This window comes from Strix uralensis, chromosome 3, assembly GCF_047716275.1.
Source record: "Strix uralensis isolate ZFMK-TIS-50842 chromosome 3, bStrUra1, whole genome shotgun sequence".
In the NCBI taxonomy this organism is placed as follows: Eukaryota; Metazoa; Chordata; class Aves; order Strigiformes; family Strigidae; genus Strix; species Strix uralensis.
Window position 1 is genome coordinate 26,972,392 of NC_133974.1, and position 26,011 is coordinate 26,998,402.

At 41.2% G+C, this 26,011-nt stretch overlaps 1 protein-coding gene across 1 annotated transcript in view; it reads left to right on the forward strand.

Moving 5' to 3' along the window:
* LRRC1 (leucine rich repeat containing 1) overlaps window positions 1-26,011 on the forward strand; it is a 74,300-nt gene that overhangs the window by 19,292 nt on the left and 28,997 nt on the right. Inside the window, exons 3-4 of the mRNA XM_074861739.1 lie at window positions 11,127-11,205; window positions 14,373-14,462. Of these exons, the coding sequence (XP_074717840.1) occupies window positions 11,127-11,205; window positions 14,373-14,462 (169 nt within the window). The remainder of the gene's footprint in view (window positions 1-11,126; window positions 11,206-14,372; window positions 14,463-26,011) is intronic.

Sequence of the window (26,011 nt, forward strand, 5' to 3'; positions counted from 1 at the left end):
ATTAAGCTTCCCTCTCTCTCAAAGTGTGTGCAGCTTGTTTGAGATCCCTGGGAATTGTATCAGGCCGCTACCCATGCTGTTCAACCCGCAGAGGTTTCCTCCAGTGACTCCCTCCCCCCTTCTCTTCTGCACAACCTCTGGAGGCTGAATTCTTAGAGCTTAGGGCCCTGCCATCCCGGATTCATTAAAATGTTAATGGATTTTCTTGTTCTGTAGCTTCTTCCAGACAGGAGGGGTAATGCATAAAGTTTCTGTAGTTAATTTAATGCATGCTGATATTTGTCATTACTACTTGCGTGTGCTGTGTTCTTGCAGATGTGGTGCATTCCTTTTTAGTATCCCTCTTCTCCAAGAAGAGGGTTTTTTGTTTGCCTTTGACAAGTATTAAATCATCTGGATTCCACTGATGTGTTTTTGTCACGATGTTGCATGCTCCTTAAAATGTCCTTAGGTGTTAGTTTAATTGTAGTATTTTTATTTGAAAGAGATTACTACCCCCCGCCCCCTCTTCTCTTAACAGGTGTGGTGTGGAAGTCTGATTTTTTTTTTTTTTTTTTTTTTTAATGTCCTATACCTTTTCCGGCCTTTGAAAGATTGTCAGCAGCTAGTTTCATTCAGCTCTTTTAGGATAAGAAGAAAAATCACTGTGAGCTTTCACACTGGGCAGTGGCTGCTGGATATTAGGCAGTGAGGTGGCTTTCCTGCCCTTCCCAGCTGCAGGAGTGTCATTTGGACTGTCCTGCTGTCCACCCTCTTCTTGGATGAAGACTAACCCCCTTGCTTACGTAGGAGACGAGCCTCTTGCACTCCTGTGTTTGCCTGTGTATGTTGCTGTCTCTCAGTGATAAAAGCCTGGCAGGCTTCTCTGCTGCTACTCTTCTTGCTTCCATTGAAGATGCCTACAAAGGACTTGGTCACGCAAGCCTGTAGCATCAGTGTGTACCTGCAGATTTTCACTGTCTGTAGTGGCTCTCTAGCTGGCATCAGGTAAGGGAATTCAAGTTAGCAGCTCCTCTGTGGAAGTTCTCTGTAACCTTGTGGTTTGGTCTCGTGTCCAAGACCTGAGTTTCAAAGCAGTGGAAAAGATGCAAGTGTGTGTGCAATGGGAGAATTAAATGGATTTTGATAATCTTCGTCAACGGATTATGCTGGTTCTGTTGCTGACTCTGCTCTCAGCGGAGCTGAGGTCTGTTACTTTGTGAACTGAGGAGCACTGGGTTTCCTGTGGCATCTACTGAGGAAATCTGTGTGTGGGCAGATCTTGTTAAGCCATATTTGATTCTGCATGATGCTTGATACCAGAATCTCAATGTGTTCTTTACTTTGATATCCAGTAGGAAAGGTACTGTTTGTTTAATGTGTACAGTTTCATACCTACCATAGAGATGGATTCTGGCTATGTGATATATTAGTTGCTACCCATTTCTGTTGTTCCTGGTTTAACTGAATTTATGACTGTACTGGTAGTGCAGTTGTTCTGGACACAAGTCTTGTGACATCAGGATATTCTCATTCCAAAATCCTCTCTCAACACAGTTGTGATGTTATGGCAAATAGGCTATAATTTATGTGAAAATAATTACGGATTTCACAAAAGATAAATATGCTACTTTAGGATTACCCTAACAGTACAGGTAGTTCCTCAGAAGCATCTCAACACTGTAGTGTAAGGAGAGAGATGCTGCTGTGCAAGGCTGATGGTCTGAGCTGTGTCCAAGATTTTGGAGGGCAGTCTTTGGCAGATGTAGGCCAGTGTCCCAAATGCTCCATGTGCCTTATTTTTACCTTGTCCTTGCTTCCAAAATGGATTATAGTTGCAGGTTTAGAAACTTTTATTTTGTCTTGTCTTCAGTTATCAGGGTACTGCCAGAAATCAACAGCAATGGTATTTAACTGTTCTACTTCCAGTTGCAGACAGTTTCATATGACTGCTTTTTTATTTGAAGTGTTTATTCTTTTGCTGTTTTATAATCTAATTAAAAGTCTCTTCAGAGATCTTAGTCGTCTCCAGGACACCACATTCATTGTGTATTGTGTGATAAGTACATTTTATTCAACAGGACATTTAAGGCCGGGTGAGCACATGGCAGCTGACCTGCAGAGCATTGGTCCATGCCGCTGAGGAGCAGTGTGTAATCTTTGCTTCGCTCTCTGGGGCTTCAGCTCACTTGTTTGTATCAGTGCATGCACCCCAATGCTTTCCCTTTTTAATTCAGCTATCTGCTCTCAAAGACATACCGATCATCTGTACTGTAGGATTACCTCCCTTCTGCCCACAAAGAGGATAAGTGTCCCCCTTTTCCTCTCCCCCACCGAAAGCAGGATAACCTGTGTTTTCAAACTAGAAATACTGATAGAGAAAAGGCTTGAACACTTGTTTCAGTTCAGCCTGGGCTGGTGACCCAGCTATTTTACGGTGAGGACATAAGCTAATTAGGCAGAAGCACTTTAAGTCGTCTGATCCTGTCCTGCAGCCCCGCATAGTCTCTGCTCCCTCATCTAACAGCTGCTGCCTTTTGCCCTGTGCTCTCACCTCAGATCTGGCTGTCCACCTCTGCACTCCCACAGCATCTGAGCAGAGACCTTCTCCATGAAATCCTCTTCTCTGCCTGCCACCAGCTGCCCTGACACAAATGTGCTGGTACAAGTCTGGTGGTAAATAACAAAACCCAGAATGCTGAGAAATAAATGTGAATTGACACTTTATTGCTTGTTGGACAAGAAGGAAAAAAGAAGCCAGCAAGCTATGCTGTGAGGCAGTATAGTTGCCAAATGCATCTTTTCTGTTAATATATGCAACTGTTGGATGTTGCTTGTTGCCTTCTGAACTGATCTGTGTTAAGGTGAGCATTTATGGACAAACAAGAATTGCTCTCCTACTCCTCAGTGGACATGTCTTACCTGGTACAAGAAAGCATCCTGTGAATGCACTCAGTGCAACCCTGGCTGTGAATATCTGACAGCCATGGGACATGCCACCAGAGACTGTTGTGGTTTGTATGGCAGTAGAGCACTACTGCAGATGATCTTAAGCTTTAGCCTGGGTCAGACCAGTGACTGTTTTTTGGTTTTGTGTTTTTTTGGTTTTGGTTTTGTTGTTTTGTTTTGTGTGCTAATGAAAGCAAAGCTCCCTCATTTCAGACTTGGAGATAACAGAATTTTTCACTCTTTTAGACGGTTGCTTGCTAGCAGTTGTGTTGGGTGCTTGGTGTTTTTTTGGTGTTTTTTTGACACATCTAATTTCTAGTGACATATATTTTCTTTGTATTATCCCCCATCCCTCCCTTGAGGTTAGTTTAAAACCTGTACTTAAAAAACATTATCATTTTCATGTCTTACACATGAAGTTTAGGGATCAATGTACAAAGCAGAGTATTGCAAAAGAAAGAAACACATACTGGAAATTGCTTTTAGATTCTGGACCACCGCAGAATCCCACAGACATGTAGAAATTCTTGCTCGCTTTGAAGAAGTGATGTAGAAGTTGAATTTTGTGAATCTGTGTCATTAAAATGGATCTGATATTGGTAAATTGGAGGAGGAGGTGAGCTTTATATGCAGCAGAAGAAGTAAGGTGAGAGGAAAGACTGGACCTCATCACTGAACAAGGCTCATTAGGGAGAGGAAGGAAGAAGCAGCAAGTGCTGACTGTGATTCGGAAAGAGAAGATAAGTGAAATCTCATGATGGAATAATCTAATTAGAGAAGTTTAGAAGGTGTTATTTTTAAAGGGATTACAGAAAAGTGGATTTTCCCATCAAGGTATATTCTGCCAGATTTAACTGTTTTTTCTAAGGAAACTTTGCTAATGTACTTGCATGCGCATCTAGCAACAGTGTCTGGCTTCATCCTAATTCAAGAGAAGGCTATGGATTTTGAAGGGGGTTTTTGTTTCATTTTTTTTGGGTGGGGGTGGTTTTGTTGGTTTCAATGAGAATTTTTTTTTTTTTTGAAAGCAGCAGGACAAGTTGGAGACAGAAACCTTTGGCCTGTTAAGTATCAGCTAAAGCATTAAACATCAGACAATCCATATGAGAGTGACATAAAATAAATACTTCATTTTCTGGATAATCTAGATTAGGGATCATAAAATGGCAATCTGCAAAGAGCCATTTTTAGTTCTTGTATCCACAGAGTTGCTTGGGTTTTGGTTCCTTTTTTGCTGAGGTTGGATGCCGTGACTATGAAGTTACCGAAGAATTAATCCAATAAATCTGTAACTTTGTTGTTAAATCACTTAATATACTTTCTGTCATCTACAGCTTCATAGGGAGAATACTAGTTTTTACTTTTTTTTTTCCTTGCTTCTCAGACTAAACGTATTTAATTCCTGCTAGCCTCAAGGTCCAAGATGAAAATCCTCCTAAAAATGTCTCCTAGCCTTGTTTAACTCTTCACTGGCAGGTATCAGTAAAAAGATAGAAGACCTAAATTCTTGCCGAACTTGGGCTCTTTCACTTAATTCACCTGGAACTATTGTTTCCTTGTGATGATCTTTAAGCTTCCCCTCCCCAATTCTTTTTTCTCCTGTTTCCAATTTACAGCTCCTGGTCCTCTGTTACTGCTTCTTTCTGCAGCTGAAAAGGGCAGTCTGTTGATTTACCACATGCTATCTGTTCAAAAAACATCCTGGTTTTGTGTCCCTGCATAGTTTTCTTGCAAGTAAATTCCCTAATATCTATGTATCCATGAAATGCAGTTTTGTGAGGATTTTTTTTTTCCTGCTCTTCTCCTCCCTTGGAAAAGGACATATCCAGAAGCAATGAGGAGGAGGAATGAGATGTGTACCTTGCTTCAGTTTCCTGTTAATTATACAGTAAGGGATTTAGTTGAGAAAGCCCAACCTGAACCTGTTTGTGAATTTTCCTTAGAGCTCTAAAGATCGGTCTTAAAAGAGCTGTATCTCTTGTATTTTGTATATCCTCAGCCTCAGAACTCGAAGAGGAAAATATTACAACCTCTACAAGAGCCACTTAATCTCAGTAGACTTTGCAAGAACCTTGTGACTCCTGTCACATTGTGCCCCAGAAATTGTAGCACTTTACCTAAAGAGGCTGATTACTTCAGCCTTCAGGGCTAGTAGCAAAACTTGCTGTTCTTTAGAAAAAAAGAAGCCTGTCAGATCACTGTCTATGTCATGATCTTAATGTGGAAATGGAGAGGATGAGTATCCTTCCTCATCCCTTCCCCCTGCAGAGGCAGGACCTGTGGGAGCTGCGCTTGGCTGCTTTGGGGAAAGGTAAAGAGATGTGGTGGTGGTGTCTTCGAGGCAACAGCCTACTCAGCTGGGCTTTCCAGGTGAAGAGTGCTTTGCAAAGACAAACAAATATTTGCAGCACAAATTCTTTCTTGCAAGGTATTTGACTAAGTGGGCAGTTTCCTTCCTCCCATGTTTGAAAGGTGGAGGAGGTAGAGAGCAGGGCTGGAGAGCTTTCCCAAGGGCAGGCTTCTCAGAGACCCCTCTGAGAAAGTGGGTGGCACAGAGGAACCTCTGTGGAAGTGGGAAGAGAACCTTTAGGCTCCTACATCACTTGAGCACTGCAGTGGTCAGTGGACCTTTTGTATGTGTGATATACTATAGTAGATGTGTATTATATATGTGAGAAGAGGCAGGGGGGAAAATCTTGTGTGTTTTGAATTGGATGGATGAGAGCTGGTTCACTGCTGGCTATCTCTCTCCTGAGGTATAATGCTGTATGGATTCAGTGTCTTTGAGTCTGGAATGGGCTTCCTGGGTATACATCTGGTGTTAACTAATCAACTGCTTAATACATTTATGAATTACTAATCACTAAGCAATTAAGGTGCTTTGCCTGGGTTGTATCTACCTGGCAGTGGGCCTTCCACTCTCACCATCTAGATCAGTACCATTCAGTTGACTTTTGCTGGGGTGTATGAAGTGTGTCAGCTCCAGCCTAGCACAGTGCTCTATTTTGCCTTCATAGCTGGAAAATATAACAGCATCCAGTAGTTGCTCCCTGCAAGACTCTTGGAACACTGTAAACTCTCCCTCAGGAATGTGGTGTGTCTCTTGTGTCTGAGACTTCAGCAACATTCTTGTAAAAACACTTTTTACTTTGAGCTAGAGTCTGCTGTTTGAGTAGCTCTGGTCTGGTAGTCCTGTTGCAGGCTAGGATCTTCGCAGTCATTACTTTCTTGATTAGATATTGGAAATCATGTTCACTGTTGCAGAATGCATAAAGGATGCTGGCCATGTAGCCTTTAGGTAGATGAAAAAAACATTGTCAGTTCTTGAAATTCAATATAAAATGCTATAAAAATGTGCCACACAAAAGGTTTTATCAGTTTAAAAATAAGATTGTCTTCTCCCCCACCCTCCCAGCCATCAGAAGAAGGAAAGTGGGGGAATAGGGATTGAGTGATGTAGCTGTTGTAAAGATCTTAAAAAAAAAAAAATAAGATCAGTACCAAAAAAAAAAGATTTTTTTTTTTTTTAGAAGTAATTTTCTCATTCAGACAATACAGAATTGCCTAGTGTCAATCTTACCTCTTAAGTCACTTGTACAGGGCTTGCTAGATTGTTAGCAAATTCTTGTGCAACCTACAAGAATAAACATCTGAAGAGGTATTTTGAAAGAGGAGGGGGGAATATGCCCTCTTATATACATGACTGCCAAGCTTGATTTTCATCCACTTCTGCTGGCATGACTTCTTTTTGCTGCCAGTGTATTTGTATTGTCACACGTCACAGGGCTTATGCTTGGTTTATGGCTTTATTATTAGCAATGCTGCACAGTCTGTATGCCAGAACATCTGGGGCATCATGTAAATGTAGAACATTCGTCAGTGTGTAGCATTAGAAGAATCCTAGATACTTAAGTAGGTTTTGAGCTGGTTATCCAGCAGTGCCAGGAAAAGCATTTAACCTTACTGCTGCTGGTACTGGCAGAGATCTATGTGTTAGTGTCTGTAACGAAATTGAGTAGTCAACAGTAATGGTGAAAGCTGCTTAATCCATCAAGAGACAGAAGGACTTCTTTATATATTTTAATATCTTCTGTTGCATTTCAGTCGATTATGTCAATGCTTCTATTATGGACCATCATCTTCTCTGCTGTAATTATCACACCATTTTTTTTTTTGTCATATACTAACACATTCTTTGCCGTTTCTCTTCTGAGTTCATATATTCAATGCAATGTTACAGTAGTCTTCACATGTAGTGATAAAGTATCTGCTTATAACTTGGCTGTGTTTTGCCTGAGAAATCTTTTTAAGATGCATTGCAAATAAAATGAGTTGTATTTCAACCTTGTTGAAATTACTAGATGTATAATGATCCTCAGTTCAGAGAGTTGCATTGACTTTTTGTCTGTCCTTTGTCCACTTAGGTGGAGGAGAAAAACAAATAGTGAAAGTATCTACAGGGGGAGAAAAATGTACTTTACGTGCAAAAACCCCATAGAAATGGGATTTCCCTTTTCCCTGTTTCTGTTACCATTTCTTATTGAAGATATTTGCTCATGTACTGACTTCATAGTCTGGAATATCTAGGCTGGGAAAGCATATTTCATTTTCAAAACAGATTTAGTGATTTTCAAATGTATCCAAACTATAAGCAGTGCCTGTACAATCTTATTTCAAGTAGTATCTTATATTGGAGTAATTTTTGCTTAGCTGAGATACTTGTTGGCTTTTACAGATAATACCCAAGACTTGTAACAGAAAAACCTTATCAAAATAGTTTTGCTGATAAGGTGTATTTTTTGTTTTTCATAGTACATCATACAGAAGTAGGAGAGAAATTATTTGCAGTATGGTAATGAAACTATGCGTTGGTGGAGGAAATCAGTAGCATGATTACTTTCAGAAACTTTGCCATTGAGGATTTAAGTTTATCTTCTGCTTTATATGTTGCATTTTTATGTGTATATATTTTTTTTTTTCCAAACAAATTAAGATAGTTACATTCTACTGGAGCTTTGATTTTTGTGGGTTTTTTTGTTTGTTATTTTATCTGGGAGAATGATTCACACAGAAAAGTGTGTAGCTGTATATGAAAGGACTGTGGGTGTACATATGTGCATGCATAAAGGTTGCGGACACTGGCTTGGTTGCAAAGAAAAGAGTTATTTTGAGTCCTCAGAAGCTTTGAAATAGTGATGTCCTTTTCAGGACTTTTCCAGCTAGTTATCCAGGGAAGGATGGTATGAAGACTAGGTGGTGGATGACACATTCTTTACTTGCTGTTGATAAGCTGAGCTCAGTATCAGTGTTTGTTGCTGTAATGCAAGGTAGAAGTAACGTTGTCTCTTTGAGTGCATGTAGAACCTCTGTCGTCAATAATCCTGTAGTATGAATTCACTCTTCTGCAGGCGGCACTCAGTCATGGATAAAACCATCAGCTTTGCTGTCTGTAAATGCAATTTTGATATTGTTTTGGTTTTGTGTGTATTTCTTTGTAGGGAAATGGAAGGTTTCCATTTCTGTGTACTGTTTGCATTTCTTAGAACACCCTTTCAAAAGGGAATGCTTCTACACAAATGTTTAAAAAAAGGAAAAAAGAAGTAGTATTAGTTTATTTGCCATCTGTTTTGCAAGACAGAGCAATGTCCCTGTGATGAATTCAGTGCTTTTACTTTCTGGAGTGTTGGTGACCAGCAAATGCTTTGAGTGTTAGAAGAATTTATCACTAAGGTCATCGTTTAATCAGGCAATCTTAATGAAACTTCTCTTTTTCATTTTAGTTACTTCAGTGCACTATTCAGATCTGTTTGTCCTGACCATATGAAAGGAGTAAAGTGTGAGGTTTTGACTCTGGAAGTGAGGTCAGCAGAGATGCTTGTGAATGTGATACTTTGAAATAGGCTGGTTGTTCAAGTGTCTCCCATGTAAATTTGGGAGCACTGTGGCTCCTGTGGTAGTTTCGTGGCTTCTTCATGGAGGTTCTGCTGGAGGATTTCATCAAGGTTCTTCATGGAGGATCTGCTGGTTGACTGTGCCACTGGCGTGTTTTGTGCTGGACTCAGGCTTGAGATGAAACCCATGAAGAGGTTTGAAGAGCCTGACCACGAGGCTTGGTTGCTCTCCGGCCTGATGCGCCCTGTGCAGGGTTGTGAATCGGGCCGCTGCACCTCTCTGGCCTTTGGGCCAGGCTGCAGTCCTGCTGGCTGGGCTGGCCCTTCTATGGGGCAAGCTGCCACAGGGGAGCAAGCTCTCTTAATCCTGATTTGGGGACTCGGTGTGTGACCTGTCCCTTCTAAGGTCAAAGGCCTCACCTAATGGTTCACTCTGAGTTTTATCTCATTGCTGTTGGATTTCTAGGAAGCATCAACTGTTTCCCCTCAAATACCAAAGCTGTTATGAAGCAGTGGGTGGGTAAGAACATATAAAACATCTCTGATGGGACTTAGCCTCTAAAGTCACCTACTCCATTTTATGGGACATCTGTTGCTGTTGACGGGCCTTAGGGTTTGTGTAGATACAGAAGTAGTTTATTTTCCTTCACCAGGTGTACTGAGGGAACTGTTTGTGCTGTGCACACTGCTCTATGCAAGCCTCACCCTAGGCAGCTTTGTTTAGCGCAGCTTGATTATTTGATATGTCACACTATGGGTATTCATCTCTCTTACTCATTATTTTGATATATAGTAACAGTGAATACATATTCTGAATATGCAGTGTATTTCTGGGGTTAGTGATTAGACCACTCCAGAGCTACTCACAATCATTAGGAATTGTTTCTCCATCTGTTCCGGCTGTTTTCAAAGCTGTGCCTGGTGAGTGTACTGGGAACACTGGGGTGCGTGAGGCAAGAGTGATTTGCTTCCGTTCCAAGAAGAAGCACCTCTTGGAATGGAGTGAAACCAATTCGGAGATGCCCATCTCCCACCTTCCCTGCAGCCCTTCCCAGTCATGTGGGAAACAGAAGATTCCCTGGGGATGTTCTTCTACCACCCTTTTGTTGATTGTTCACAACTGGTGACCTGTGGATCTGAAAGATGTTCTTGATGGTTCTGTGTTCAGTTCTGAGCTGGAAATCATTCAAAATACATGCATTTGCTCAGATTACCTGGTAAGAGGTGAACCTGATGAGCACGTACTCTCCTCCCTCCTCCCTTCCTCACTCCATCGCACCACTTTTGGGGAGAGAAGCTGAATGTAGGTAGTTAATTCTGAGTTACTCAGCTAGGTAGGAAGAGACCTAATTTCCAAATATTTTTCAACATGTTTAGGTCACTGATGGCTGCTGAGATCAGTGGTGCCACTTGCATGAAGAATAATAGATGGAGTAGATGTAATGCTCTGTAGAAAAAATGGAAATAGGAAAAACTTGGAAACAGAAGTCTGATTTTTACTTTAAGATTTACCTTTTTTCTTTTTGAATCATTTAAAAATGAATCATAAAAACTGAAGTTATTAAACAAGGAAACCGAACATGTTTGTTAAATTTTTGCTGGGTCTTAATGCCAGTAAACAAGGACATATACAGAGGACCCACAGCCTATTCATGGAAACACAACTTGATGTAAAAGGCCCAGAAGACAATTTTATTTTTAACTTCAGTAGGTAAATGTGTTAGGTAGAAGATACTTGAAAAAAATACCTGTTTTCACCTTCTGGCAATCTGAAATAGTGTACTAGCACTTCTTTGGGACCCGTCAATTTCAATAATGTTTTCAAGTTACCTGGCTTTAGTGTGAGAGAGTCTGGTTCTGCTGCCATGAGTGTATGTTACAGGTTGCACATTCTTTTCTTCCTTCCCTTGTTCTCTCTCCCCACATACTTTCTGCTGGCACAGATGGTGGGCATGCATTGATCAAACTACAAGAGGTTCAGATTTTAATTGGTTCTTTTGGACAGTCCTAGCACATAGAGAGTCTGGGTTTTTTTGAATGGGCAGAAGCTGATAAGGATCAGTCCAAGGACAGGTGAGTAGTCTAGGATTAGGAAGACGAGTGTGGAGCAGGAAGGGGAAATGGGATGTGAAAAAGCACAAAATGGCTCTGCCGTGATAGCTATGTACTTGCATGTTGAAATGTCTTGAAAGATACCAAGATAACTCCTTGCAGTAGCAAGTTACTGGATGTCATGAGGCAATAATTTCAGTGTAGATGCAGTACAGTTGTTGACAATTTTTTCCTTTTTTTTTTTTTCTTCTGCAGATATTCCTGAAATACCAGAAAGCATCTCATTCTGCAGAGCACTACAGGTAGCAGATTTCAGTGGGAATCCACTGACTAGGTAACTTCCACCTTCTTCTTAGTACTTGCCATACCAGAATTACAATCTTGCTGTAATAATTACAATTTTAAATAAGCCCTTAAAAATTGTGATCTAGGATCTCTGTGAAATCTTGCCAACAGTGTCTGTCTCTGCCAGGGACTGCAGCAAAAGTTCAGATTTAAAAAGTGATGTGCATCTTTCCTGGGAGGGAATGAAATTTGTTAGCCAACCAGGAAAAATGTAAATCTGATTGTCTCATAAGTAATTTTCATTCCTCCTCTTAAATGCATAGGAAAACCATGCTCATACTTGGGAGAGATAAGGCAATGGTTAACATGAATGCATTGGCACAAACCCAGGTGCCTGATGATTTGGAATAGGCTTTAGATCAGCCGCTGCAGATAATGGCTTTTACTAATGATTAAAGCTTGGACGAGAGCGCTTCATCACCCTCCCATCGATTGGGACACAGTGACATGCAGTAACGTGTGGCAAAATTGCACTGCATGTGTCGGTGGCTGCTACGGCTGCTTCCAGTTTGCGTTCTGATGTGCTGGGGTTTGGGGATTATGCACACTTTTAGTATAGAAGAAGAGTTTTGTTTGCATTTCTCTGTTCCCTTTGCTGAAGAATTTGAAAATTATGTAGCCCAATGAGGCTGGAAGGAAGAGGTCATCTGCTAGTTAAGGCCTTTGAATACTATTTGGAGAACTGTTTACTAAACCAGCTGGTGCCACAGAGCTCCTTTGTGATGCTAAGTCACCTAAGCCAGAGTATTCACAGTGGATTCTGGCTACCTGCTTTGCTTTGCACTGAGATGGGCAAGGAATACTTGCAGGATTAGCTGGCTGACTGGAGTGCAGGAGTGCTAACAAATAGGAGAGTGTCTGTAATATATTAAGCTGCTCCTGTGGTTTTGCAAGGCAGCTTCTCCCACGTGTACAGCTGAGATTTTTCAGAAGTGCACTTTGAATATCACCATAGTGTGTCCTAAGTTCTCTGGAAAGTCACATCTCTGAGCATTAAAGGGACACTTGTGATCAGGGACCCTGTGCCTCTGTAGCGCGTTTATATAGTGAGGATAATAATACCACAAAAATCCAGTAAAGCAAATGGAGGCTGAACTGGTGTTTAGATACACAAGTGGTGAGGGTCACCGAACAGCTTTTTCCCAGGCATCAGTGTGCAGGACATAAGGTTCAGAGCTGCATCTCATGGTACTGAAATCAAAATTGCCTGTAGTAGTGTGCTAGTTATCCTTCTCCATTTTGTGTGCTGAATAAGGCCTGGGGCCCAAGTAATGTGTTTCCTTAAACAGTAGTTGTAATGCACAGCTACAGCTGAGCGGAATTAACAAAAGAGTTGAAAGGCTTTTTGATGGGGTTGAAATAGACCTCATAACTCTTTGTTGACAGTTTAAGGGAATTTTAAAAATTCTTGATAAAGTGACTCCAAAGTGTCCTGGAAAACATCACTCCAAGCAGTTTACTCAGTTAGAAAACACAGACACCAGAAGCTGTTTACACACAGTTGCCAGGTATTTTCTGTGATGAGATCCAGAATTTCAGTTTTACCCATATAACAACATGTAGGCTTTGGCACTAAGTTGCCCAGGCAGAGTGGGAAAGTCTAGTAGTGATTTCCCATTCTGTGTGATATCCTGAAACTTTTTTTAGCCATTGATTCTTGTCCTTATTTCCTCTAAGCTTAAAAGCCAGTTGGTGATCTTCCCAATCAATGTCCTACCACTAATGTAGTATGTTGGCTCATGGTCATACTTAATCACTGATGAACCTGCAGCATTAAAAGTGGCTGGCAGACCATTTTGCCAGCTGTTTTCAGATTATTTCAGGTTTATATTAATAAAAAGGAGGCACATTTATTGTAGATTAGACTGGAAGTCTACTATATGCTATAGATAGGATAGAATAGGATAGTTACAGTTGGAAGGGACCTACAGTGATCATCTAGTCCAACTACCTGTCCAATTCAGGGCTGACCAAAAGACAATTAGACCATTTAACTCCAGTCTTAAACTTGTTAGAGCCTAAACGGTAATGAATAGTTACAGTGGAGCTCACATTTTGGAGACATTGAGCATGGTCTGTTAATAAGGTCCAGAAAATGACAAACAGTGCAGTATGGAGTTGAGCATGTGAAAAGCCTTCCCTGCACCCCCATTGTAATATGTCTTTTTCCCTTTCCCCATCGTGCACAGTTGTATTTGCCTGTAGGTGTGCATCTCCTTTTGGCTAGTTGCCTGCAGGTCATACCCTGTGCCTTGAGCTGGGTGATGGGGAGAGCAGGAACCAAACTTGAGTTTAGGTTGCATGCTCTGGGGATCGAGCAGAAGTTGAATGACTGGGCCAGGGGCTTCTCCTCCTCTACCTCATTGCCCCTTTTACCCCACCCTGTCTCCTGTGCAACTGCAAGCTGAGCTGCTTAGTGCAGTCTGACTGCCAGGAAGCAGTGAGTGGTACGGGAATCCGTCCAGGGGAGGGGAAGCCAAGCCTTGCAGAAGACTGACTGGGAGATGGACCTAAAGGCTTTGGGAACTTTTAGAATGTTTTGCATATGGCTGCATTTTATAGTGTAAGAAAGGAGGGATTACATGCTGTTGTGTTGTGAAGCAGTAAATGTGAAATACTCTAACAGCGGAATGTTGTCTTGATAGCGAACAGACTGTTTCTTCAAAAAGTAGCAACTGAAGAGCAGCCTAGTAGCTAATACAAAATGTCTATGCTGTAAGCATGTATGTAACTGAAGCCTGATTAAAAATAATTTGTTTAATTATTTTACTATATAGGTGATATAGGAAAATAATAAAAAAGGGTTTTTTTAATATGTGGGTTTTTTTAACCTTATTAAAATGCTTAAAATGTTCTCAGGCCCTATAGCTTTTTAAAGTTGCAAGTTGGGGACTGGTAAGAGAGGGGCTAGGAGACAGGGATATTACCTGTTCTTTGACACAGAAGAAACTTTAAAGTCTCTAAGTTATGGGATTTTTTCTTACAGTGATCCTTAGAATTTTCTGAGAGTCATGTTGGAGTCTGGGCATGCTTCCCTCTCTGTGTATTTGCTAAATAGACTCTTGTTTTCCACTACATATTCTCTTTTCCAGTATGTATTACATGAATGTGAATAATTCTGCTGGAAGTCCTTGATTTGAATTAATATCTTCATAGGTTGCCCGAAAGCTTTCCTGAATTACAGAATCTAACGTGTCTTTCGGTAAATGACATCTCTCTGCAAGCACTACCTGAAAACATTGGGAAGTAAGTTTTTTATACTTTATTACTCTCTTAATTTATTTTCTCTTTATTGTTATGCCTGTTGTATAAATGACTTGCATAATTGTAAGTAATATACCTATAAACTTATTGAGAGGTCTGCGCTTTTTTTTATATCTTTCCACTCTGGGGGATCTGTTTAAGAAAAATCCCTTTGCATTTTCACTTGATGTTAGCAGGCTAATGCAGAATTTGAATCGTGTATGTATGTTTTGCGTCTGTTCAATGGGATTTGGAATAACTTGGAAGTTTAGGTGCAAAATTAAATAGGTGTTTTGTGATGCAGATGTGACCTTTTGCTTTCCTTCTTTGTAGTAGACCATTGATCCATTATTGTGAACATGTCAGATAGCTTGCAGCTAAGCTAAAAACCAGACAGTTGTTGGCACAGGAACAGATGGGTAAAAGCTGGCTGTGATTGGGATGGCAATTTGAAGGTTCCTAACTATAGGAGCAGTCTGGTTCTGAAAAAAACTCCAGTGGAGGAGCTGTGGAGATGAAAACTCACAGAGTGGCTCTTAAGATGAAATTTGGTAAGCTTTTAAGATGTATTTGTTAACTCTGGAAGTAGAGCAGAGTTGCAAGGACAGACTTCCAAAGTGGAGACACATGGAAAGTAAAGTGGGCGTTGTTTATCTGTCTCATTTTGACTGAAATGAACATCCACACTTGCAGAAGGGAGTCTCTCCTCTTAATGGAAAGAATGGTATCTCTTCCAGTTCAAAGGAGAAGAGGTAATTCCATGTCTCCTCACTTGAATATGTGAGAATGGCTGTGCCGGTTCAGAGCAAAGGCTCATCTAGCCCAGCTTTCTTCTACAGTTGCAGTAAGTAGATGCTTAGTGAGGATTAGGAAGAAAAGTGTGTATTTGATTACTCCTCTTTCGTCTCCAGACTGTTTCTGGTTCGGAGGATTTCTTGAGTTTTGGATTTTGGTTTGTCTAAATGGTAGCCCATAATGAATCTCTCTTCCACGTACTTGTCCAGTTTCTCCTTGGGCTTATGTAGGCATCTTTAGTATTCTCCCCTGGTAAATAGCTGCACAGGTCTATTACCCATTGCACTGATTTATTGTTGGGTTTTTTTGAGCCTCACTCTACCTACCTTGCCTATGATCCCTAGTATTGGAAGAGGCAGTGAGCAGCTGATCCCTGTGCACTTGACCTACCATTGATGCCTTTGTAGTTTTCTATCGTATCCCCAGCTGCTTTTTTCCAGGCTGAAGAGTCTAACTTGCCCTTCCAGCTTCAGGAAGAGTCTTCACAGAACTTAAGAAATCTGTGCTTTGACTCAGAAAAGTTTGTTACTTTTGCTGGGAAACATACCATTTTAGAGAATTTGAAATTTCTTGCAGCACCTGATTGTTCTCTATCTTTTCTTTCTTCCCCCCACCCTTTTTTTTTTTTTTTAATTTGCGCCTACCTTTATGGTTACCTTACCTTTACTGTTCTAAGTTGCAGTGTATTGAACCACTTCCGTCTTTCTTCAGAAAGCTACAGTAACTCAGATGTTGAGTCATGAGTATCAATAGAGGCCTATTAATCTTGGCTGTCCTTTCATAAAGTGGAATATTTCTAACATGGATTCTCTGGAGAGTCAGCACAGTCCCTAACAGTAAAACCCAACTGTTTCTAAACAGAGGAGTCCTCCAGAAGGGATTGTGTTATTAAGAACTCCTGCAATGTAGTCAAGTTCAGACCGGCAATGCTTTAGCCACTTCCCATGGGTATGAAAGCTGTCAGCTGGCACCACTCCAGCAGCAGCAGAAGTGGAAAATGTCTTTTGAAACCTTCCGCAAGCACTAACAGGTACAGCTAATGTGCGCCCAGTGACTATGGCAAAGTCTTACCTAAAAATTGCATGGGCCAGGGCTTTTGTGACAGTCTTCCTTTTCTGTAAAAGTTCACAAAACTTTTCATGCAGCTTTTTGCAGCACTGGCAGCTAAGAACAGGCTTGTTCAGACTTTGCGGTTACTGAAAACCAAGGCCAAAAAATTTGGGATCCTGCCTGATTCTGAAAATGAATACAAGAAGCATGACAAGCTGAAACGATTCCCAAAGCATGAGGTGGACTGCTGCTTTGCAGACGGTAGCTAGAAGAAGGTTGCTGGCTTCCCTGAGAGGGCTACAGTAGCTCTGGCTGCTTGCTTGTCCTGCCTGTCATTTGGTAGTGTGCGTGGTGATAGCCTCTGTTTTGGAGCAAATGACTAGAAACGACTTTGGTTAAAATGGGAATACCAGACATTTGCAGAGATGTCAATATGTGGAGCTGTGCAAGAATAAGGGTAAAAGTTTGCCTCTTATTGATCCTAAGGAGTCCAGGGATATGCTGTGATACTATTTCAGCCCTACATGAGCTGTGGCAGAACAGAGCGGTGTAACCTGTCCTCCCTCAAAGTCAGTATCCAATTCCTGATAGTGAAGCTAAAACCAGGGGTCCTCGCTTTGGGAAGAGCCATATGTTTGTCCTGGTGGTCTTGGTGAGTTCTCCTGGATGGCTAGACTTTGATTCAAGTTTGACAGCCTGCTTTGATCTGGGAAGTGTTCCCAAGTTAGCTATCTAGAGTATGAATATTGTATTTTTACAAAACAACTTTAATCTCATTAGTAGAAATTTCTGCTATCAGATTTATGCTTAAAGAAGCAGAGGCAAACGTGTGGGGCTGTTGCTTTTGGCTTGTCAGGTATTCACAATATGTGGGCAGATGGCAGTTGGGAAATTGACGGTGAGCTTGGGCTGAAGATGCATGCTTTCCAGCTAGAAGAATATTAACATAACACAAGGAAAACTCATGGGGTGTCCACCCAAAATGTAACTGTTCCTGAAGCCTGTTGGGGAATGTCTTGGTGATGGAGAGAAAGGGATCCTGTCTGGTTCCAGTTGGAAATTATTGGGAGGTCTTGTTTGTAACCAGTTAGAACTGCAACCTGAGGTCCTTATGGGTCACTTACCTCTGAGAGTGAATTTTGTCAAATTTTTAGCATTAGATCTATAAGTAATGGATCTATTTTATTCAGTCTGGCTACCAACACGTACAGCTTTCTTTTTTTAGTTCACAGAATTTTCATCTCTGGTGGGTTGACCTTGGCTAGACACCAGGAGCCCACCAAAGCTGCTCTATCATTCACCTTCCTCAGCTGGACAGGGGAGAGAAAATATAAAGAAAGGCTTATGGGTCAAAATAAGGACAGGGAGAGATCACTCACCAATTACCGTCATGGACAAACCAGACTTGCCTTGGGGAAAAATTAACTCAATTTATTACCAATCAAGTCAGAGTAGAATAATGAGAAGTAAAACCAAGTCTTAAAAACACCTTCCCCCCACCTCTCCCTTCTTCCCGGGCTCAACTTCACTCCTGATTTTCTCTACCTCTTTCCCCACAGTAGCGGAGAGGGATGGGGAATGGGCGTTGTGATCAGTTCATCACCTGTTGCTTCTGCCGCTCCTTCCTCCTCAGGGACAGGACTCCTCACACTCTTCCCCTGCTCCAGCGTGGGGTCCCTCCCACAGGAGACAGTCCTCTAAGAACTTCTCCAACATGGGTCCTTCCCACAGGCTGCAGTTCTTCATCAACTGCTCCAGCGTGGGTCCCTCCCACAGGGTGCAGTCCTTCAGGAACAGACTGCTCCAGTGTGGGTCCCCCACAGGTCACAAGTCCTGCCAGAAAACCTGCTCCAGCGTGGGCTCCTCTCTCCATGGGGCCACAGGTCCTGCCAGGAGCCTGCTCCAGCGTGGGCTTCCCACAGGGTCACAGCCTCCTTTGGGCATCCAGCTGCTCCAGCGTGGGGTCCTCCCTGGGCTGCAGGTGGAGATCTGCTCCACCGTTAACCTCCATGGGTGCAGGGGCACAGCTGCCTCACCATGGTCTGCACCACGGGCTGCAGGGGAATCTCTGCTCCGGTGCCTGAAGCACCTCCTCCCCCTCCTTCTTCACTGACCTTGGTGTCTGCAGAGTTGTTGCTCTCATATATTATCACTCCTCTCTTTGGCTGAAGTTTCATTGCACAGGTTTTTTTCCCCTTCTTAAATATGTTATCACAGAGGTGTTACTACCGTTGCTGATGGGCTCGGCCTTGGCCAGCGGTGGGTCCATCTTGGAGCCGGCTGGCATTGGCTCTGTCAGACATGGGGGAAACTTCTAGCAGCTTCTCACAGAAACCACCCCTGTAGTCCCCCCCTACTACCAAAACCTTGCCACGCAAACTCAATACATCATCATTTATTGCATGTGAATTTGATGGTGCATCTGACCGCCTTGTGTTTGGTAAAAGCAGTGAAATGCTCTGTCGCTTCTCCAGAGGTTGCCTACTTGTGGCCTTCATTCGGTTGTCTGTTCTTTCCCCTCTGCACTTGCTGGGACCCAAAAAATGCTAGGAATTATAAAAAAAGTAATGCTAGTTGTGGCTTTCTGGCTTACTTTATAAGGCTCTTAGAGGTGTTTGGATATGTTTCCAAATGCCTTACTGGAATTTTTGTGTGCTTTGGATAATAATCCATGGTGTTATTTGATGAAATAGGCTCGACCTATGTGCTCTGTATGAGATCTGTCAAATAGTGAGCAACCAAATATTTACTGGTGATTTGTTCTGCTACAGTTGGGCTTGTTTTGGGAAAAACTTGGAAGTCCCTGTGCTTGGTGCTGGTCTTCTGGACACTAGAGTATGTGGAAACTTAGCGAAATGCATCCTAAATTCTTATGGTCTTGTACTCTTGTCTGGGAGACTGCCTAATACAGCCAATGAAATCTCTACTTAGTGTGTCTTTTTTTTTTTAAGCTACCCAGTTAAAATCTTGTGGCACTGCAAATTTGCCCTATTGTCTTAAATGGGGAAAGCAACAAAAGTAATGGCAAATATTTTCCAAACAGCAATACTTTTGAAGGCTAGTTAGGAAGTTCTTCCTAACGGCACAGAATAGACATGAATTGCCTTGCGGTGAACCATTAGTGGAAGTGTGTCTTCCTCATGAATTCAGATATCCAGTCTTGTTTTTCACATGGTCTGATGTATAAGATGAATGCCAGTGTTCAGCTTCACTGTCCCAGGCCCGTATCTGAACTTGTTCAAGCCATTGAAATGTAGAGTTGCTGTTAATATTTTTACTGTGCCATTAAGAATTTTTCTGTATGTGCATTTTATATTTTTCTTTTCCTTTGTGTTGCTAACAGGAGTATTTTTTAAGGGTGCCAACTGGACATTTGAAGAACATAGACAAGGCCTCCCTTGAACATTTTGTCTTTCCTCTTGCTTGTGCATAGCCGTACTCATTGTATTTCAACTTTTCTTCTTCCATGTGACCACTTCAATCTGCTTATCCAGTGCTGGTTTATGTGCTGAAAGTTCTCCCTTGTTAGATGAAGCATTCCTCTTTTAAGCTCATGTATTGTTTCAGGGCATACTAGAAAGATGCGTGACACACTGCTTTGGGACTTGATAACAGACTAGATGTCTTAATATTACCAGTGCTATTTTTTGTGTTTGTCAGTGATTTGTGTTCTCTTAACTCGTGATGTTGTTGCTATCTGGAGTAAAACAGTGAATGCTAATGCAGGTGAGATATTTTAGCTAATAATTAGGTGGGTGCAGCTTGGAGCAGTTGTCCTCTTGGCTAGTTGAACCATTTGGAGAAACCAGTTACATAATTTAAGATGTGAGTGGGAGTGTCTTTTACAGCATTTCTCAGTCTAATGAGAGCAAGTCTAATTTCCTTGCCTATTCTGCAGGACTGTGTGTGCCTGTAAAGCTGCCCAACGAGCAAGCATAACCTGTTTCTCCTGGTGTAGGTAGCATTTAGAAATTTCCACTTGCTTCCAGGATTTTTCTTCAATACTTCCTTATTTGTGTAACAGCCCAAAACCAGGGTATGACTTTCCAGCAAATGTATGTAAGGGTATTTGGGTAAATCAGGGTGTTTGTCTGTAAGGCTTGCTAGGGCATACCTCACAGCAGTATGAATAATCTAATGTCTGTCTGTCCCCAGCACCTTCTCTGTCCATATTTGTTCATTCTGTAGCATCGGCTTCAGGGTTAGTTCCCCACCACCAGCAGCCCACTGTTATGTTGGCTTTTTACCAGCAAAGATTTGGGAATTTAGAGATCCATACAGTGCTCTCATGGCTTAACATCTATAGAGAGAAGAGAGATTGTGTCAGCTTTCTATGTTTATTTATTTGTGGTTCTTAGGCTTGAATGAAGTTCAGGTACCTTCTTTGGAAAGCCTTTTATGTGTGTCTCTGATGTTTAATCTAGCATCGGACTCTCAGATGGGTGCTTCACAAGGAGTCAGCCCTAGCCAAAAAACCCAGTCATTTCAGCATGAAATATGTATTTGAAAAAGACAGTTATCTGTGAAACTCTATGGGGACAACAAAATCAACAAGTTTCTTTAACGGCTGAAGCAAAGTGCAGAGCTTCACTACTGTGCTTTAAATTATGATTTAAGGCCTGCTGCCCATCAGCACACCAGACATCTAACTCATACCCAGTTTTTAGCTTTCACCATTTTTTCAGCAGTTTTGTCTGTGCCTGGAAAAGGTAAAGATTACCTCTTCTTTTTTTTGGATGCTAATCTTTAAAGTATGAGATTATTACTGATTGGCAGGTAGAGTGTTTTGGAAGTTCCCTGTCTGAACTCTAGCATGGCAAATAAAAAAGCTTTCCTCAGCCATACACAATCTTTATTGTTCCCCCACTCTAAAAGTACAGATAGTCTCCTGCTTGGACGTGATCTCCAAATTCTGAGGATTCAACGGAAGATCATAGTAATATCATGATTTGTAGTATCCCCATCATTCACAGCCTCCCTCCCTCCCCTTTTTTTCAGACATCTGCCCAGTCTGTGATGCAAGAAAGTAGAATAGCTTTATTTTAGGTTTAGAAACTTTTGATGTGGGGAGGGGTGAATTTCTTTAGATGGGAAGGATATTCTTCTGGTGCTGATGACTGATGAGTCTGGTTTACCCCCAAGCTGCAAGCAGGCTGAATGGATCTGTGGACCTTACTACTGAAAGGGAATTACCAGGTAAGCAGAGAAATTTTCCTCTTAACGTCTGCAGCTAGCAGGTAGAATGCTGGAATAGGCATTGGATTATGAAGTGAACGTAATGAAAAGAATAGAGCAAATGTTGCTGCACTTCGGAGCATTGTTTTGTGGAAAGATTTGTTATAGGCATGCTTTTCAAGAGTGGTGGAAACAAAAATATCCAGAGATTTCGTGTTGGAAAAACAAAGTCACTGAGCTTGGTGTTTTTTTTAGATATACGTGTGTTTAATTTTAGAGGTTTTGAAGTTTTCAGCAACTTCTGAACTCAGAATCTTAAATGTTGATCTGAATAGAAGTAGCTGGAGAATAAAAGTTCTTCAAAGGCAAGGTTGATGCACTCAATGCAGATGATTCAGAGGCAAATCAGAATGGCATGCTTATTCTGATAACGGATTCCTGGGCCAGTCCTTGACTGTGTTTTTCTTAGTGTATGCTAGGATGCCCCAAGTGTATACATCTGGTAGCATCATACAGAATGGAAAATGCTCTTAAAATTGTGTGGAACAAGACAATGTAATTCTGTTTTAAGGTTTAGCATAATAATGTCTGATTAAAATACAGTCTTACATGATACAACTGAAGTGATGGGGAGGCTTATCTTGCAAATACATAGAAGGAGGACTGTTTGTAGGTGGTTTGGCTAAGCTGATATAAATAGTATTAAAAGCTCTCACTCTGGCTTATCTGAATTTAGCATGATGAGTAATATTTACAGAGTTTGAGTAGGTAGAGCATTCAGTGTTAATCACAGCTGTTTGCTAAATGGCAAAACTGAATGTTAAGGAACTTGAAAGTTTATTTCGGGAACACTGTTTAACAATGTAGTAGTGACTGCAGTGCCATCTGGCCTTTAAATAAGAGATGTTGCATCTTGTGTGTTACACAAGGAAGAAGTATTTAACATATATTTAGCAATATTTTTTTTGAAATAAAGTAATACAAATTTTATTTATGTTGCTGAAGATTGACGTTGCATGAGTGGAATGGAAGATATTTTGAAAATGAAATCTTGCTGTAATAGTGAATTGGCTTAGTCTCCCCAGCCTGTTGCAGTAATCTTGATAAGCAAATTGGAGAATGTTTAGTTAAAGCTTTCAAAAGTTAACAGGCTGAGCCGTAATTACGAATCTCTCTCTTCTTCTTAATGATGCCTTTTGAAGGTCATAGGGAGTTCAGTGTTCCTGTCCATTTTTTGGGCCATGCACATTTCTCTGTGTGTGTGAGAGAGTGCAACTCTCAGCAACTTGAAAACCAAGCTTATGTAGAAAACTAGTCTTAATTAGCAGCTTAGACTACCTCTGTTACATATTTAGGGAATTCATTGGCCATAAACTGCAGAACTTTCCTCTGTTTTTAAAATTTGGATGTGACTTGTACTACTGGTGGTCTGTTTAGTCTTTCCTCCAGTTAGTGGCTAATAAGATACTAATGTTTTTTTATCCTTCTGTTTATCACTTGTGGAAGATCTGTAGCTTTTGACAAGCCAATTAATGGTATTGACAAGTCAATTCAAGTAACTGACTATGCAAATGCTCTTTCTCTGTCTTTCAGTGTCTTTGCAGTTTAAGTCTAGAATGACAAAATTATCAACTTTACTTTCTTTTGTGCCTATTTAAAATCAGTCTTCCGAAGAAGGAGTATTTTCCGCCCATAATTTGTGTCTGCTTTTCCCAGCTCTGTAGAAAGTGGCAAATATTAGGAATATAATTCTTACTTTCAGATTTTCTTACTAGAATTGTTCTTACTGGAATACTGTCCTGTTTGTCAAACTCCAAAAGCGGACTGCTAAGAAAAGCCTCGTGTGCCTTTCCCTGGCACATTATATATCTAAACTTGAGAGGAAAGGATAGTGTTTAACTTAGATGAAAGTTGCTACAAGTTGCTTTGCCTCCAAAAAAGAGGAGGAGGAATGTTCTCAAAGATGGCTTCTGGAAGAATGGTTTTTAATAATACTGGTGAGACATGATAACAGTTTCATCAAAACTAAATCTAGTTACCTTGCTTTGCAGTTTTTACGGTATCTCTTACATTCCAAGGTAGAACCGTAGGACTTAATGTGTGTGAAGATAGTTTACTTTGAAATGGTTAAATGCCCTGATTTAAGAAATTAATATTTCCTGTGATTTCTGGCTCATGTAAGAGCTTTGGGATTCAAGTATGGTGTGGACTTAAGGTCTGTCTCTTTAAATTCTATTTGAGTAATCTTGCAAAAATTCATTAGTGCTCTTCTTTATCATTCACACTGTAAAACAGGTTTCTATAACCAAAGGGTAACCAAACAAAGAGGCAGGAGACTGGTTAAAGCTGACATTTGAAAAAAAAAATTGCTTTGAGCTTAAACTAGACTTTTTGAAGTAATATTCTTCTTGAGAAAAGGAAACTAGCTGCAATTCTATACTATTTGTAGGTTACTGTATAACGGATATGAATTTTAAGGTTCTTTCATGATAACTTTGTCTAATTATATGGCAGCATTAAGCAGTAGTTGGAAGGAAAATAATCATGAGTGTTGAACCTTTTAAAAAGGAGGGCAGAATGCATACCAGGAGCATGTAGACCATGAATTGCATGGTTATATGTTAACAGAACCTTAGGAAATCCAGGAAGCATAATCCTTCCTTGTAAGGCTAATATTGCTTTTGCTGCATTGGAAATGTCCTTACACCAAAAATCCTTATGGAGCTGGTTCTTCAGACAGAGGAAGGATAGGGTACTGGCAGGTGTAGTAACTGTGTGTGGGTGAAATAAGGCAAACTCGGGGAAGAACTGAAGTGATAGTTAACTCTGGAAAGGGATGTGTGCTACAGAAACTCTTGAAACCACCAAAGTTTAAGCACCTAATTAGAGTCATAGAATGGTTTGGGCTGGGAGGGACCTTCAAAGATCATCTAATCCAAACCTCCTGTTGTAAGTGGAGACATCTTTCATTAGATCTGATTGCTCAAAGCCCCATCCAACCTGACCTTCCAGTGATGGGGCATCCGCAACTTCTCTGGGCAACCTGTTCCAGTGTCTCACCACCCTCATCATAAAAAATTTCTTCCTTATATCCAATCTAAACCTACCCTCTTTCAGTTTAAAACTGTTGTCCCTTGTTCTGTCACTACAGGCCCTGCTAAAAAGTCTGTTTCTATTTTTCTTATGTGCCCCCTTTATATATGGAAAGGCTGCAATAAGGTCTTCCTAGAGCCTTTGCTTCTCCAGGCTGAACCTTTCTTCATAGGAGGGGTGTTCCAGCCCTCACCATTTTCGTGGCCCTCCTCTGGACCTGCTCCAACAGGTCCATGCCTCTCAGGATTCGATTGGCATAGGAGTTGGAGTTTGGGGACTCATCTTTTCAGGCCCTTTCTGCAGTCAGTGATACAGTCAATGAGGAGAGGGTGAGAGAAAGAGGCTTCTTTTGGGAGTGGCTTGGAGCAGGAGCCTGTCCCAAAGGTGTATGCTATACATTGGAATACTGATGGTCTGAGTAAGTGGCATTTTGAGAGCTGGCTAGTGACTGATTTAACCCTGTCATTTCCTTGGGGAGAAAAGGCTGCTAAATGTCAAGCTCTCAATGAACTGTCAGTCTGCAGCTAGAAGCCTTGTGGGATGGGAGTAACTTAATAGGATCCTCTCAGATGAATGACCAGTCACCTAACTGGCGTGTCCTGGACAGGGTCATACATGTTACTGGTAGTTTTATTCAGTCAGTGGGGATGGGTTGCTATATATTTAAACATGGCTATTTTCATGCATTTTGTATGCTGTTGTCAGAGTACCACAGTTAACCCTCTCATCACTTGGAAGACCCTTGATAAACAGAAAGACTTCTGCACAAAAAGGAAAATGAATTGCCTAAACTCTCTCCCTTCCCAGTGTAGTGTCATGCTGAGTGTTTCAAAGTGTATGTGCTGGGTAGAGATGCAGGGGCAAGACATTATCAGTAATCTTTAGATGCTGGCCCAGCAAGCTGAAGTCCTTTGGAACTGGTGGAAGTAGCCAAAATGCAGACTTTTTATTGCATTTCTGTATGCATCATACTTGGACTGTGTTCTGTAGCCATGGCTACTACTGCATAAAAAATACAATACCAGATCAAATTCAGAATCTATACTGTGTTCTCACCTTAGCCATCCTTATTGTGTAGTACCTTCCCTTGTGCTATATAAATATGGACCCCATGCTTCTGTCTTTCCTTTCTCTTTGCAGTCTTACAAACGTGAGAAAAAGATATCTGCATTGCTGTTACCCAAACTACATTTGGGATTTTGCATTCCCCTAACCAGCTGAAACTTGGTGGAAAGGGTGCATTTGGGGCCATGCATTTCTGCAGATGTTTTAGATCTTCACCTCTTCCAACTCCTGCTCCACTGTTTCCTAAAGCGTGACTTCTTGTCTTGCATGCTCAGCTGTGCTGTGCTCTTGACATAAGGTCAAAATGTGCGAGACTTTCATTATACAAATAAGAGAAGGCTGTTGTCCAGCTTTTATTGGACTAAGCACCTTTA